The sequence below is a fragment of the Hyperolius riggenbachi genome, chromosome 2, assembly GCF_040937935.1.
Source record: "Hyperolius riggenbachi isolate aHypRig1 chromosome 2, aHypRig1.pri, whole genome shotgun sequence".
Taxonomy (NCBI): domain Eukaryota; kingdom Metazoa; phylum Chordata; class Amphibia; order Anura; family Hyperoliidae; genus Hyperolius; species Hyperolius riggenbachi.
Genome location: NC_090647.1, coordinates 240,821,093 through 240,837,592, shown reverse-complemented (window position 1 = coordinate 240,837,592; position 16,500 = coordinate 240,821,093). Strand labels below are relative to the sequence as shown.

The 16,500-nt window shown below is 38.4% G+C and overlaps 1 protein-coding gene across 34 annotated transcripts in view; it reads left to right on the top strand.

The window, feature by feature from the left end:
- The window catches only part of ABI3BP (ABI family member 3 binding protein), a 500,595-nt gene that overhangs the window by 327,498 nt on the left and 156,597 nt on the right, over nucleotides 1–16,500 (top strand). For 31 of the 34 annotated variants that reach the window (XM_068268431.1, XM_068268429.1, XM_068268426.1 and 28 more), the window contains 5 exons: nucleotides 776–850; nucleotides 2,114–2,185; nucleotides 3,328–3,399; nucleotides 7,217–7,288; nucleotides 7,747–7,812. In XM_068268431.1, coding sequence (XP_068124532.1) covers nucleotides 776–850; nucleotides 2,114–2,185; nucleotides 3,328–3,399; nucleotides 7,217–7,288; nucleotides 7,747–7,812 — 357 coding nt within the window. The remainder of the gene's footprint in view (nucleotides 1–775; nucleotides 851–2,113; nucleotides 2,186–3,327; nucleotides 3,400–7,216; nucleotides 7,289–7,746; nucleotides 7,813–16,500) is intronic. The other 3 variants (XM_068268409.1, XM_068268403.1, XM_068268420.1) reach the window with 3 other exon arrangements.

Below are 16,500 nucleotides of genomic sequence, written 5' to 3'. Positions count from 1 at the left end.
AAAAGATTTTGAGTTGGATATGTACTTATAGAATTATTTATAGGAAAGCTCCTTTGTATTCTGCAGACTACAGAATGGGGTGATAGAAAGCTACAGCTAAGTTCCCTGAAGGCTTTTAGTGTGAATGAAGCTCAAGAGGGCAACATTTTTTAACGTAATCAGTGGAGGACAAAGTATTTTGTGAACTAGTGCACCTTTTACCAATTCACTGAGCAAACCACCTGGTGGACTAAAGAAAAAAGTTGATTTGACGCAATAATTGTTTGAGTCAAATCAACTTGGTCTGATATCAATATCAATATGGACAGTGATAAACTCAACACCATTCACTGATGAAAGAAGTGCGCAGAAATAGTTGAATTCCTATGCAGATGCATATGTTTCTAAGCTTCTTTATCCATTAAAGTAACTGCTAATTCACTGTAAATACCTCTATCTTAAACAAGTCTTTGTGCAACATTATACCATACGCTGACCCAAAACCAACTCGTAAGGAATGGCTTTACTTTCATGCCTTATTGAGTAAACCCATGGGGCAGTTAAATCAGAGCATTTTTCAGCTGAATTCCAGGGGTGGGGGCAGGAAATCCTATAGTAGCTTCATCTGAAAGTTATTTGTGACATTCTAAAAACCATAACTTTGCAGACTGATGTTTTCACTTCGTTTGAGAAGATGAAATATACTTATGGCTACTCTCCCTATTGTTATAATATTCTTTAGTGTGACCTAATCTATTTTTGTTATAATCACCAATTATTCTGTTTCCCATCACAGCTCCCAAAGCAACACAGAAAGTACCAATACATGTTATTAGCCTTCAAATCTTTGGAGAACCAGATGTACCCATGGGTAACATATACTTATTTTTTTTCTATGTTATTGCTCTAGTAAGGAATTTTTTTCTTCCTATTTATTACCTCTTATATTATTTAGAGGTCAAACAGAAAATCCAAACACTTTTTTCTTAAAAAAAAAAAAAAAATAAGAGTCCTAAACGAAAGAATTGATTGACTAAAAAATGGACCCTACCTCAAATGTCCTTTAAAAACTTTGTTCACTCCTTATAACGGCCAGTTAAGGGGCTTACCAGCATAATAAATGGGAATTGAAAGACTAGCTTTTCTAATTACAATGAATATGCAAATTGTACTGAGCAGCATATTATATAGACTAGAAAATCATGTTATCCAATCTCAAGGTCATTACCTACCTCAAGGGTATACCTAAGGAATCGAGATGAGACTAAGCAGCACTTAGCCAGCCAGAACAGGACACTGAAGTTGGTAAGGATCTCTTTCAGTCATATCCTCACTGTCACTTTAACATGGTTAAGTTGCAACTGCAGCTTCAGATTTTTGCTGCTGATTTATCAATATCGTAGTATAAGCAAACCTGTTGCACATATCAGCCAGATGTCATGTTTCACATTGCCTCAGAAAGCCATAACTTAATATATAAACTTGTTTTCAAACTTCATGCTGTTGCTGTGAAACTTTGGAAACCTAATTGCTTGTTTCTGTAGTGGAATATCTTTGGAGCCATATTTCATATTGACAGTGTTCTTTAGGGCTTTGAAGCCAACTATGAAACAAGGAACCTTAAATATTGCCTATACTGCTACACAAGAGATAGGATTATTTGAGGTGGCAAAGCTTCATCCAACCCTTTTAAAGGGAAGCATGGTCTTCAGCAATACTGAGGAGATGTCTTATTGCTCACCTTTGGCTGAGTTTAGTCTGCAGATCTTTTATGAATTGTCTCTGCACAACTAAGATGGACAAGGATTCTATGCTCAAGATTATAGTAATGTTTTTTCCTCCATATTAACCGCAAAATGCAACTGGGTATATTCCAGTTCAAAAGTATATATAAAGGTTAACTGGCAGTAAATGTGAAAAGTGGTACAAACGTTATGAGGTTGTATATTGTTTTCTTCTCTGGTGCACTATTATAAGTAATACAAATGTGATTCCTGTGCATTCTTTACAGCAAAATATGTAACTCTTGTTTGTCTTCTGTGCTCAATACAGTGCAGCATACATTGTTTTATGTAGGCAAATCAAAATACTTTTGAATAATGAGCAGAACTAGTAAACATGTTATTTCTTTCAGTTCCTAACACAACATTGACTACTTCTCAGTCCACAACAACACAAAGACCTGAAAGTCCCCATTCAACGCCGGGTAAATTCTTCACTTAATCAGAGTAGCATTTCTATTGCCAAAATGCCTGCATCCTTTTGTGCATGTAGCCCATTATCATTATTTTTGAGGGCCTGTGAACTAAGCTTTGTTCTAGTATTCTAGCAAAGCTTACATGTTCTTCATTGCAAGCTATTCTTTTTGTCTGGCTATAAGGTGATATCGGAAGCCTGACTGATATTGCATTCCTCAGGAGGTCATCCAACTCTGTGTGGTTCATTGGATAAGCTTCTCTGTTATTGACAAATGCTGCCCCTTCTCATGTTGGAAGCCAACTGAAGTTGGTGGAGTCCAATACCAAATTCTGATAGGCTGTAGCAAAGGAGTATGTTCACAAATTCTTACGCACAATGAGTAAAGCAAAAGGAAATCCATGCAATGCGTTACGGTCTACTCATCATGTGTAAGACTTTATCACAGATTAGTGAGTATGCCCCAAAGTGTGCAGTGGGAGATAGACATTAAGAGTGCTTCACTCCTACAGAACTGAAAAAGAAAGGATAGATTACCAAAATAAAATGATTCTGATTCTGATTCTGAATATACCAATGCCAGCCACTTAAACCAAAATGAATAGCTCTGCATGGTAATGGCTTTTTGTGCACTCCAGCTGCTTAGATGTAAGTCCATGCATGCTAGTGTTTGGACACATTGCTCAAACTCTTTTCACATAAGAATCCACGGAAGCTCTGTGAACTGCAAAGATGCTTCTGGTCTGCATTCAGCCAAATGAACCGATGAAAGGCGTAGCCTGTGAGCGGAGCTCTTATTTTTGAACATTTATGCTGTTTAACTATTCGCCTTTAAACTCATTGCATAATGTGTTTGTATAAGCTCTGCAGCTGCACTAACAATTCCAGCTTTCAAAGTAAATTTGCCCAGTTGATAAAAGGTCCGCTTTGGCAAATTAGATAAGCAGCCATAACTATTAGCAGCTGAATGTACCATGCCATTAACATTTCATCATGCTTTTCTTGTAATCAATCCATGTATCACAGAACAAAATCATCACACTACCCCATGCTGAGTATTCTTTGTTCATATCAGTGTCTATATACACCGTGTGGTACACATTGCTTTCAAGAGTAAAAAGACGGATCTACTGGGTTTTCTTTTTTTTTCAGTTCCAACGCAAAAAGTTATACAACCAATAACTCAAAAACCCAAACCAGCTCCTCGGATTCGTACAAAACCTGGTAAAAAAATTCTATAAATTATTAGACAGTGACAGCTACTTTGAATGTTTTTTGGGTGGTTTTAACAGTCTATCGTAAATACTGTGCATGTTAAGCTGCACTGACAAGCACATGCGTTTCTTACCACTATTGCCAATATATGATTATTGTATTTATTTTTGTCAAGATATATCCTAGTCTATGGTTTACTCTAATAAAACAGATCATAATAATCTGTGCTTACTACCAAATAAGCTCCTCTTCATGCTTTATACCAAATCACATTGGTGTTTATAATTGTGTCTTATTTATTGCATGCTTGCGTCTTTAAATTCCAGCCTTAAAACATTTTGTGTTTTTACTATCTTTAGGGGCATTTTCTGTCTTTTTAGGGGTTTATTATTATTGTACTTATTTATTGCATTGTAAGTTAATGGGTAAAGGGTGAGTTACACTCCTTTACATACACAGCTGAGGGATGGTCAGTTGGTCACATCCTTTTTGCCTCTCTGAGGAAGGGGGGAAATGGTTGCATATACTCCCCTGCACTGAGCCTAATGGTGCCCATACACTGTACAATAAAAATGTCTGAATTTCCCGTTTATTCGACCAAAACGATTGAATTGAAAAGAATTCCTTTTTTTTCCTATCAAGAAAAAAAGAACGATTATGCATTTGTTTCAATAAAAAATACGATCTGACATGTTGGAAAAATCTTTATATTCGATCTAACGAAATAAACGAAATTATATAATCGGAAAAAATGAAAAAAATGGTACCATGGGTGGGCAACACTAGTTATCAAGGAGCTAAACGTGCTCCAGACTGGGAAAGCATTTTAGTCACTAAAAACTGGTTATAGACACTATGCAAAGCATGATCAACATCCATTACATCAGACAAGCAATGCCAGCTTCTGCATTTACCTCAAGACTAATTTGTTAAGTTTTCTATGGATTTGTGCAGCTTACGTATGTATATATTATATAAACGTATGTTTAAACAAGGCAAATGCAATAGCTTGCTAACCAGAAACTTGATATGCAGCTGAATATGTGACAGAATCATGGCAAGTGTACATAACATGTACTTTTCCACAAATTATATTAACTGTATTACAGGGTTAGGGCACTAGTAGAGCATGTCTTAAAACGTTCTGATCCACTATTAAATTTGATCTTATGTTTTTATCTCTGCCATGCCACTGTTCTGAAAAAGAAAATCCAAATTAGGTTCTTAAAGGATTTTCACAAACATTATACACAGTAAAAAATGGTTTGGTGCCTAGTAAGGATGGTCAGTGAGATGTAAATAATCCTGAGTTGATGCAGGGTTATTTACATTGTGTATGAAAATGTATGCATCTTGAAAATGGACCAATTGAATCCAAGGTGGTATTCCATTGGTTCATTTTCAAGATGCATACATTTGAATACAATATTGTAATATTTCTGCTTTAAAGGGACACTTAAGTCAAACAAAAAAAATGAATTTTACTCACCTAGGGCTTCCAATAGCCCCCTGCAGCTGTCCGGTACCCTCGCCGTCTCCCTCCGATCCTCCTGGCCCCGCCGGCAGCCACTTCCTGTTTTGGTGACAGGAGCTGACAGGCTGGGGACGGGAGTGATTCTTCGCGTTCCCAGATACATTAGCACCCTCTATGCTGCTATATGGTATATGATATATGCTATAGCAGCATAGATGGCGCTATTGTGGCCAGGAACGCGAAGAATCACTCGTGTCCCCAGCCTGTCAGCTCCTGTCACCGAAACAGGAAGTGGCTGCCGGTGGGGCCAGGAGGATCGGAGGGAGACGGCGAGGGCACCGGACAGCTGCAGGGGGCTATTGGAAGCCCCAGGTGAGTAAAACTCATTTTTTTTTGTTTGACTTAAGTGTCCCTTTAACTCAGAATTATTTGCATCCCACTGACCTTCCCTAGTGCAGATCCATATAAATATTTCCAAAATAAAGCTCACAGTAATAAATGCTGCACAATGAGTAGTCTTTTCTTTCCTTGCTGCAACAAACAGACAAAAAGCACCACCTTCTGAGCAATGGAGGGATTCACTGGGCACTCACCCCAACCACCTTCTCTTTCTAACCGTGAATGCCATGTAGCACCAGCTAATGTTTATTCCATTGGGGTGTCTGTCCAGCCTGTGTTGCCCTATAGCCACTGCCTGTATTTTAGCATTCTTGTGCACTACCTGGCTGACCTGACAGATTACCTCCATACAATTAACAGATTTATCAAAATCAGTGCAAAAAAAACCTGGTTTACAACTGGTCCAAAAATGGAACAGATGTCAAAGTCTAGGATTCTGATGTGCCTCTCAAAACAGTTGCTCCACTTCTGCATGTTTTACATAAGACTTTTTCCTATTCTCCTTGCACTGGTTTTGATAAATGTGCATTTATTAGAGTCTATTCCTTTTAATAAAACATACTGTAGAATTATCCTGTCTACGGCTCTTTGCTCTCTACCGCTCAGGCAAGAGACTTTCTGACACTGTGTGAAGCTAGTCAGCTAGGAAGTACAAATGTATGATAATCTCTTCCATAAAGACATCCCCAGTTTGATCTATCCTTTCTCCCGCCTGTATTTCTGCATAATGGGGTTCTTGTCTCCCACCATAAATCTTTGAGGCATCTAAGAAAGCAAAGATACATTTTGTATGGCTTTCAGCACGTCTCTTATCCTGTATTTCATAGTATTCTCATGGTTCTCCTAAAGGTGACCACACATGATACAAATAAAATGTTTGTTTTTCCAATTTTTTTTAATTAAGACAATTGGATATGTAGAACAATGAAATGTTTTGCTTTATTGTTTTAAAATATTTTTAATCAGCTGTGGTGGAAAATTTGGATAAGTGTTTCAGAAAATTAAATGATGTAGGATGGATTATAAACTTTTTAATTTATAAACTCAACCATTTTTTCAGTTTTCAATTATTGTTTTCACAATCGTGGGAAAAATCATACACACGTGCAATATGTTGGTCACATTTTTCAAAAGTTACAGTCAATCTGAAAAATCAATCACAATTCTTGAGTTAAAAAAAGAATACAATAAGTATAATTATATAATTATGTGACCAGCTCTAAAAAAAATGTTAGGATAGAAGATACAATGATACAATAGATATAATGCAGCATCTATGTGTGACCTTCATGTTCAGACCATACAGAAACATAGCTCTACAATGGCATTATATTTTTTGACTGCTGAAAGCTTGGGATTGTTTCAGTTGACAGATATCTGTATATGCATTTTCCATCTTCTGAGTTCAATACGCTTGGCTGGATTTTTTTGTGACCCACCTATTGTGAAGATCCTCCATCTTCTGCCCCTCCTCCCTGCACAGGACAGGACATGTTGCCCAGCCAAGCTGAGCTTGCATGACTGTGACAAGCTGCCAGGAAGCCGAGCAGCCAATAGTATCTGCATGGGGCCTAATTCTGATTACTTCTGATGGATAATATGTTGGCGCTTTATAAATACAATAAATAATAATAATAATAAATAATAATAACTAAAAAATCATTCAAAACACTGTAGAAGCACCTTAAACATGCTACCCACAAAAATCAATCAAAACATGTGGGCATAAAAGGCATTTACAAATTATTTCAGTAAAAAAAGACTATTTCAGTCCACTTTAGGAAAAAATATCAATTCATGACTTTTCATTTAAACCACATAATCTGCATGTTTTTTCTTCATCTTAATGTCACACCTTGATTTTGAACTGCTGATTGTACATTTTTTTTACAGGAGGATGTTATGTGACTCTTTGTTTCAGTTGTTTTAGTACTTTTGATTGTTTCTTAACAGCTTCTACCATCTTACCCATGGATACCACTACTAAGTCTAAAATTCCACATGAGACTGTTGTAACAACGTTGGGTAAAAAAAAAACAAAAAGAAAAAAATTAGGCTGTTTTTATAAGGAATGGCTTGTTTTAGTTTCTGTAATGTAGAGTTAGTTGCTTTAATTTTCCTTTTTTTATACTTCTTTGATCATAATAAAAGCCTGCAAGTTTCTTGTGGCTTGTGCCTTGTTTGAAAATGTTTTGCTTTGTTCAGCAACATCTCATTGAACAACCATCCTATTGCTTTGTGAATGTGAACCTCTGCAAACACAGCATGCTATCATCATCAGCTACCTTGAGCCATCTTGGAAAAATCTTCATCATTTTCTTTTTTTATCATTGACATAAACGTTTCCATTTCAGAGGCAACAATACATCCTCAATGCCCTCTTGCTTTAATGAGCTGCATGGTGGTATGAAGAGCTCGGGTCATCCCTATGTTTCTGTTTGAATCCCATTTTGTGTAATTATGCATTTCCTTTCTGATTTCAGCTCCCTACAGATTGCAGCATAGCTCTTCCAGACCAAGAATACCATTCAGACCAAGAGCACGACCCGGTAATTGCATAGGATTATAAGATAGATATACCATTTATTTTTATTTAACTGCTTGTTTCATGTCCAGGTTAACATTTTCAGACAAGCATGTTTGATATTCAGGTTAATATTTGGAAAACAAGATGTGACTCTTCAATTTTTTTTTTGCTCCTATAATTTAATCCCTGTACCACTACGGAGTCGACATGGAGCAGGAAGGTGGGGGAGGGGAAGGGATGACCAATGTGTGTTCAGCAACACCTTAGGGCCCATTTACACTTAATCAGTTGGTGTGCGTTAATACGCGTTAGTACGCGTTTTTTTCCATAGCAGTGCATTGTAAAAAAAGATTTCAGTTAAAACGCGTTAAAGAGTAACTGTTAGCCCCAAAAATCAAATTTAAATCTCTATTGCAATGTTTTAATTACTTTGTAAGGGAGCCAAAAAGGCAATGCTGAAGTTAAAAAGCAATCTAATTTTTTTACTGTGTAGCCTTTTCCCCAAGCTCCTAAGGAGGACGCAAAGCCGCATAACAGATACTACAGAGCATGCAGAGCATGCCCATGCCTGCCCGACCCCCTCTCCCCCCCAGGACCAGGTGCCGATGTCTGTCCGCTCCCCCCCAACCCCCCCCCCCCCCCCCCCAAGAGCCGATGTCTGTCCGACCCCCCAGGACCAGGTGCCGATATCTTCTCACACCAAACAGCTGACACGGAGAGAGAGCGGGAGCGGAGTACATCTACACACTTCCAGCGCCGCCACCGCAGAGCAGCCGCCGCCGTGCATCTCTCTCCTGCTCGTGAATCTCTCACATGTGACTCGGCGGCGGATGCTCTGCGGTGGCGGTGCTGGAAGTGTGTAGATGTACTCTGCTCCCGCTCTCTCTCCGTGTCAGCTTTTTGGGGTGAGAAGATATCGGCACCTGGTCCTGGGGGGTCTGACAGACATCGGCTCTTGGGGGGGGGGAGTGGACAGACATCGGCACCTGGTCCTGGGGGGGGAGAGGGGGTTGGGCAGACATCGGCACCTGGTCCTGGGGGGGAGAGGGGGGGCGGGCAGACATGGGCATGCTCTGCATGCTCTGCAGTATCTGTTATGCGGCTTTGCGTCCTCCTTAGGAGCTTGGGGAAAAGGCTACACAGTAAAAAAATTAGACTGCTTTTTAACTTCTGCATTGCCTTTTTGGCTCCCTTACAAAGTAATTAAAACATTGCAATAGCGATTTAAATTTGATTTTTGGGGCTAACAGTTACTCTTTAAGTGTGAAAGGTGCCATAGGAAAACATGGACATTACTTTGAAAATCAGTTTTCTTTCAGTTATAACTGAGAGCAACTGATTAAGTGTAAACAGGGCCTTAGACTGCCAACATAATTTCCAAAATGTGCAGGAATTGGTCGATCCCAGCTGTAGTCCTAAGTAGTTCTTATCCACAATTAAGAATAACCCACAACAGGCATGCCCTTTTGCTTGTCCTGTTAAGACCATTCTAGCATATATTCCTGGTAGCACACAGCTGGTTGAGCTTATGTTTGCTTCAAATAAAATAAAAAGTACTCTGAAATCTATGGTAATGTCCATATTTCTTTCAACCCTAATAGGGCAAGGTATTATAGTGTTTTGCCCAGTCATTCCAGTTACTACATATTATGAGTTATGACAAACTCCTCCATCTCTTTGGTGGGTTGGCTTAGTTACTCCAAATTAGAAAAGAAAGACGTGGCAGCCACGTTCCTGACATCATATACTGTGCATGAGGATCACATAAAAATGGCAGCCACACACAGATCAGCATGCACAGCAGTGTTTATTTGAGCTGGTTAAAGCATTTTTATTAAATAAATATAATATTTTAGTGTTATTCACAAGGTTTATTTGAAATGTAATTATGATTAATGTTGCAAACAGTAACATTTTCTTTTTTATATGCAGCCAGCCATTGTTTTGTGAAAATGCCAGATGAGCCAGATTGTATTTATTCCCAATCATGGCAACAGAGCACTATTTGATCCTCCTGAATTAACATATTCCTGCATGTGTAATTAGTTTCACAAAGCAGGACAAAACAGTTTTGCCTCCCCCACCGGATTCCCCTATTACTAATATTCACTAGGATGAGTCTTACCATAGCAGAGATCATGGTTTGCATAGCTTTTCTTTTTACAAATTGGGACCTATGTAGTAATTCTAGCAGCCTAATATTCCTCTATAGCAGTGATGGCTAACCTTGGCACTCCAGCTGTGACAAAACTGCAAATCCCATCATTCCTCTGCCTCCACGAGTTATGCTTAGAGCTGTCAGAGTATTGTAATGCCTCATGGGACTTGTAGTTCCCCAACAGCTGGAGTGCCAAGGTTAACCATCACTGCTCTATAGCATTAGCTGATAGGACATTTTATCAGTAACTATCATTTGGGTGTGCATAACAAAGCAAAGATTAAGAGCTTATTTATTTTTCAATGAAATGTTTGTAATGTGTAGAGCTAAATTCCACATTAAAAAAGAGACAAGTCCTTAAAGGATCACTAAAGTGAGAGGTATATGGAGGCTGCATATTTATTTCCTTTTAATCAATACCTGCTGCCTGGCAGTCCTGCTGATCTATTTTGTTGCAGAAGTGTCTGAATAACACCAGAAATAAGCATGTGGCTAATATGACAGCCTCCATACTCCTCTCACTTCAGTTGTCTTAAGGGTGTATTTGGAAATGGATCTATTTGCTAAATACTTAGAGAAAAAACAGGTTTATGAAGTTTTTTCTATATGGCAAGGCAAGTAACAATTAGAGCATATCCCCAAGTGTAGGTCACAATACTTGGGTATCAGCAGTCTGCCATAAAGAAGCTAAGCAATATGACAACAGTTTTCAGTCATAAAGGAGGTGGTATATGATCTCATTATATGTGTAATGTTGTAGAAATGTTTAAGCCCTTTTTTTTTGCTGCGTAAAAAATTCAGATCAGTTAAGTTCTTCGATAAAATGGCATGGCCTAGAACAGTGTTTCTCAAAATTTTATTGGTTTGTACTCCTTTTAAAACCCCATACTCACCAAGTACCCCCTAGCATAGTAAACATTATCACAAGTACCCCTTGACAAATATATATTTAATCTTAGCACATGATAATTGGTTCTAAACAATTTCCAAGCATTTACTATTGCTTTTAATCAGCTAAAATACTAATTTGATGGTGTTTAAATATGATTTATCATTTTCTAAAACTCTAAATTTGTTATTCTTGGTTAAGTATATGAAGCCCGAGTACCCCCTGGAACCATCAAAAGTACCCCCTGGGGTACGCGTACCACATGTTGAGAACCTAGGGCCTAGAACATGCAGACAAAGTTTAATTTTTAAGTTATATAAAATTGATAACTTGCCAAGTTTGGTGCTTTGTAATGGGATGGAAAGTTGTCCAGTTTTATGCAGAAAAGCCAAACCACCAATGACATTTTGTGGTTGCGGTTAAAGGCACTGCTCCTTTTTCTACAGTGCATGTTATTGTTACTGTAATATTATAGAGGATGCTGACAATATTTAGTATCTCATTTTAAAGCTAAAAAAAGAATTACTCACATTAATTTTACATTGCCCACCACTTGATATAAGATTGTATGTTAATATCTATCTATCTATGCATGCCAAGAAATGTGACAAAAGATTTGCCAACCATAAGCCATTTCTAGATGTCTGCATTACTTGCTATTAAACAGGCTAGGTACACGATTCACTATGAGAATCTTGAGCATGAAGACATCCAGTGCATGTTATTGTTACCAAAATAGTATAGAAGATGCAGATGATATTGCATATGTTATTATTACTGAAATATTACAGAGGATGCAGATGATATTGAGTATTACATGAATCATTTAAAAGCCCTGAAAAGATTCTCTTCTGCAAGCACCACTCTCATAAACTTTACATTATACATCACCTGATATAATTTGTACTAACTAACCGTGTGTTTTTCCAGCAATTAGACATTTCTAGATTTCTGCTTTAAATGGCTATTGGCTAATAAACAGTCATGATAATTGAATCACATGTGAGTCACAAGCATAATGACATCTTGAAAAGAGAGACATCATTCTGAATCTGAACTTTTCTCAAAGCATAAGAGACTGGAAATGGTTACAGAATCAGGAGCAAATGCAGGATTTTTAAGGTACAGAAGCACTTATGTCCCGGAGTGCTTCTGAATACAGGTGACTCCATACTGCTCATGCACAAAAGTGCGCTGGCGTATTACGGATCTGCCTATCTTTGGAAGTACTCAAGGACACAAGTGTTTCTGAGGGCTTCTGGAAGCAGTAAATTTGAACGGGGGACAGCGCTGGAACAACTCCCAGAGAGAGAAACGGGAGATAGACTTAGTTTGGACAATTCAGTGGAATATGCCACATAGTGTCACATAGCGCAAGCGATAGCCATAGCCATAGCCATATGATGCAGGGATATATGCATCTGCGGAAGATGGCGGCGCTATATAAATAATAATGATATTAGCATCTGAAAATAAGCTACATATCAATTCAGAGGGTAGAAACAAATTTCAAGTCTCACAAACCAATTCCAGTAGAAGGGTACATACTGCATATTGTCAGTATGTAGATCAGTACATCAGTTCCAAGTCTTGAAAAGGGACAAAATAATTTGGCACCAAAAGACCTGTTCCTCTGTAAAAGGAACAGCTAGTACCCAGTTTTTACAAAACGTTCAAAGTGATACAAAGGGCTCATTCACACTATGCAACGCATGCATGAACGCAATTTCATACATGCATTGCAATGTGCTAAATCGTATAGGTCGGCAGCTTCCATTGTCATGCATACATCGTGTGCGATGATGTTCCTGGCTAAGTTACGACGCAGCACACGGGAACACAAACTGTAGTGTGATTGGTAACATGAAAGTATATAGACTTTCATGCTACCTGCATTGCAGGCATTATGTGTGGTGCTGTTTGTCATGACTCACCGCACATAGTGTGAATGAGCCCTAAAGCAATACCAACTACTATTTAAATAGTATCTTCAGCAATGAATAGACAAACAAACCCTTGCAGTTGTGCTGGGCCTTTTAAAACCTAACTTTACAACACAGCATAGAAAGCAAACATATCTCCACATTTAATGTTCATATCAGAAGACACACTTTTTGTCACAAAGGTGCAATTCATGGACACATCCAGCCAGCACTAGGGGAAGGGGGAAAACATGGGTGAAAGAGGGAGAGAGGAGGAGTGGAGATACTGAGATAGAGCAGAGAGCGTTTCTGTATTGCAGTCCCACATCACACAGAGGCTACTTACCTGTAATGTGTCTCCAGTCCCTGCCAGCCTCTCACACAAGCTGCAGGCAGCCCTCCTGAAGTTTAGGGACTGTCAAAAATGTTTCAACCCGTGAAATACCTTATGCAGCTGTTCATATGCAGTCTTTACAATGATGAGCGAACTGAGTTTTTCCCACAGACCCTCAGTAGGCAAGCCTCTGTATATTTACCAGCTTGCCTGCTTCAGCCATTTCAGGGATTTTTTTTAAAGGTACAGGAGTCTCGAAGGGGGTATTCCAGACATCGGTAACCCCCGGCTGAATGCACCAGTGAGAATACTGCTTTGTCAGAACAGCTAAAAATGGTGTGAAATGCATATTGTTGAAAAGGGGGCCCGATAAAATAGAAGGCTCTGGTGATATTATATTTTTTCTTGCCGCAGTTTGCATTAGGGGGTGTTCCCGGTACCCCCTATTTTATTGGGCCCCCTTTTCAACAGGATGTCAATGAATAGGGCTAGGCATCTACAGGTGGTGGGGAGTCTTTACTGTTAGGCATCTGCAGGAGGGCAGGTCTTTAGTATTAGGAGTTAGGGGTCCTTAGTGTTAGGCATTGGGAGGGTTAAGGTTAGTCACCACCCGAGGGGGTCTTGGGGTTAGGAACCAATGGGGGGTCTTAGGGTTAGGCATTGTAAGAGGTGGGGTTCTGTGTGGGGTAGAGTTAAGTCATAGTAAAATATTGATAAATATTACCGATATTTTACTATATGAATTAAGTATTAGTACATCAGTAATTTTACTGAATATCCACCATCAGTTATTTCCTGCACCCTTTTCAATGGGCGCATTTTTTAAAATGTACACTTTTTTGTTGCTTCCATCAACCACAGCCAAAAAAAAGCAGTTGCATTCTGTCCTTAATGGGACATGGTACACTGACAGGATCATATGCAAAATAATCCTGTGCAGCCCTCAAACAGAGCAAGCAAAAGACAGCCACACACATCAACATATCAACAAATCAGTATGAGATTTTCAAGATTCAATCACTTTTATGAAGTCCAGTAAATAATCCTGATACAGCTGAAAATCTCAGTTGATACTACAGGAAATGTTGTATTGGTTATTATTATTTAGCATTTATATAGCGCCGGAATCTTCCGCACCGCTGTACAGAGTATATTGTCTTGTCATTAACTGTCCCTCAGAGGGGCTCACAATCTAATCCCTACTATAGTCATATGTCTAGTGTAGTGTATGTATCATAGTCTAGGGCCAATTAACCTATCTGTATGTTTTGGGGGATGTGGGAGGAAACCAGAGTACCCAGAGGAAACCCATGAAGACAGTGGGAGAACATACAAACTCCTTGCAGATGTTGACCTGGCTGGGATTTGAACGGGGACCCAGCGCTTGCAAGGCAAGAGCGCTAACCACTACGCCACTGTACTGCCCATTTTCTATGTATCAAGCAGGAAAAAAAATCCAGCAGTATCTGGTTCATGGTCATTTAGATTCATTGCAAACTAAGTTTATTTAAACATCCCAGTGCTCTAGAGACTAGTAGATCAATATTTGAATTAAAAGTATTAAGCATCCTGCCAAACTACTTCAACATTGTATGGTAGGCTTAAATATCTGTTGTTATCTTTTGGACTCAATAACTTGAAGCTTACGACTATCCCATAAGTAAAATACTGAAGTGTTCGTCAGAGGTTGCCAGGAAGAAAACCATACCTCTCAGTATTTTTTCAAGTTTGAAAAGATAAACCAAACATTATTTTTATAGTAAGTGTGAACATCTTTATTTAAAGGAAAAAACATATAGCAGGTTACCAATAAAATCTCAGCTCAGCTGTGAAGCAATGAGAAAGGCATTTGATCCTACAAGAAGAAAATAAACCATTCTTTCAGAAAATAATCTATCAATTTAAAATGCTTATGTTAAACTATTTTTACATTTCAGGAGCCATTTATGCTGAAATGCAGAATAGCCTTTGCTGTGGGTTTAGGCGTTTTTTTTTTTTTTTTACTCTTTCTCCCTATTAAAATTTTTCAAAGAATTAAAAAGATGGATCTACATATTGTCATTAATGCCTATTATGTTATTCTTTTTTTTACCTTCATTTACAATATATGCCCCAAACCTACAGTATATTTGTTTTTCTAAATTCAACTGTGCATAATTATACTGTATATTACCGATACCGAATTAATATATTTTTGTTATAGGCCTTTGTATGATTTATGTGAAACATCAAAGAAATATTCTTGTCTTTCAGACTTTGAATACTTTAATTTCTCAGTTTATTTTATTATTTTTCTCCCAAATCCTTAATTCATAAAATAGTTTAGCAGAGACACAGGAACAGCAGGAGAGTCAGGCAACTGGTATTATTTTATGAGGAAAAATCCATCTCCTTCTTAGATTAGGTTCTCTTTAAACCAAAGATTCAGACTTTCTGCCAGGTTTAATTTCGGCACTAGTTGCCAGTGTCTTGTATGGTGTATATTAGCCTTGAAACCATCTCTTGACAGGATCCATAAACTCATTTGCACTGAAAGATCTAAAATGGGCCTCTATTCATACAGCTGAACATATGTTTTTAATTGGCTTAAATGCTTAATGTCAGCCATTGCTATAGGATACTCCTGAGCATTTTGGCTGATCCTGAGTAATTGTTCATGTTTTTACAGATTTGTATTTTTCATCTTTCAGATCTGAAAATACTGCATGATTTTATTGTTCACCCAATACAATTATATTTTCAATGTACAGTCCTTATGGATAACATATGGATACCATTGCTTATATTGATGTCTTACACATTGTAATGACAGGTAGAGTGGAGGGTAGTTTTGTTAGGATAGTTGGCTTCAATAATAGTAATTAATTCAAAGAGAAATGCACTCACCACTAGGAAGCTATAAAATAAGGTCAAAGCCACCGTTCGCCTCCTCTTAAAATCAAGATACAACCAACAAGAGGTAGCATATTATACACCCCTTTCACTAGTCCACCTTTCAGCAATATGCCATCATAAGCCAAAAAACTCCATACATATCCAATGCATAAAATCATGAAACTCAGCATGGGTGCTGACCCAAACAGGGGTCTCTCTGGGCTGTGGTGTCACCAGACCGAGGCACCACCAGACAACAGGGAAGTAGTGGGAGGTGATTGGGCAGAGGATGTGGGGGCAGAAGGGTAGGCCTCCCAAGAGGCTGGTGGCTCTTGTGCTAGCGCTCGTTATTCTAATGGACCTTAGAGTTAGTGTGATGTAAATATTTTAAATCTCACATAAGACCTGACGGTGGCATTTAGGCTAGTGGAGACCTGGGGAGACATTGCAGCTGTTTCAATTCAAAGCACTTGCAGATATGGAGAACTTTATGTGCAGGGGTTCAAGAGATCTTTTGATCAGTTAAAAAAAAG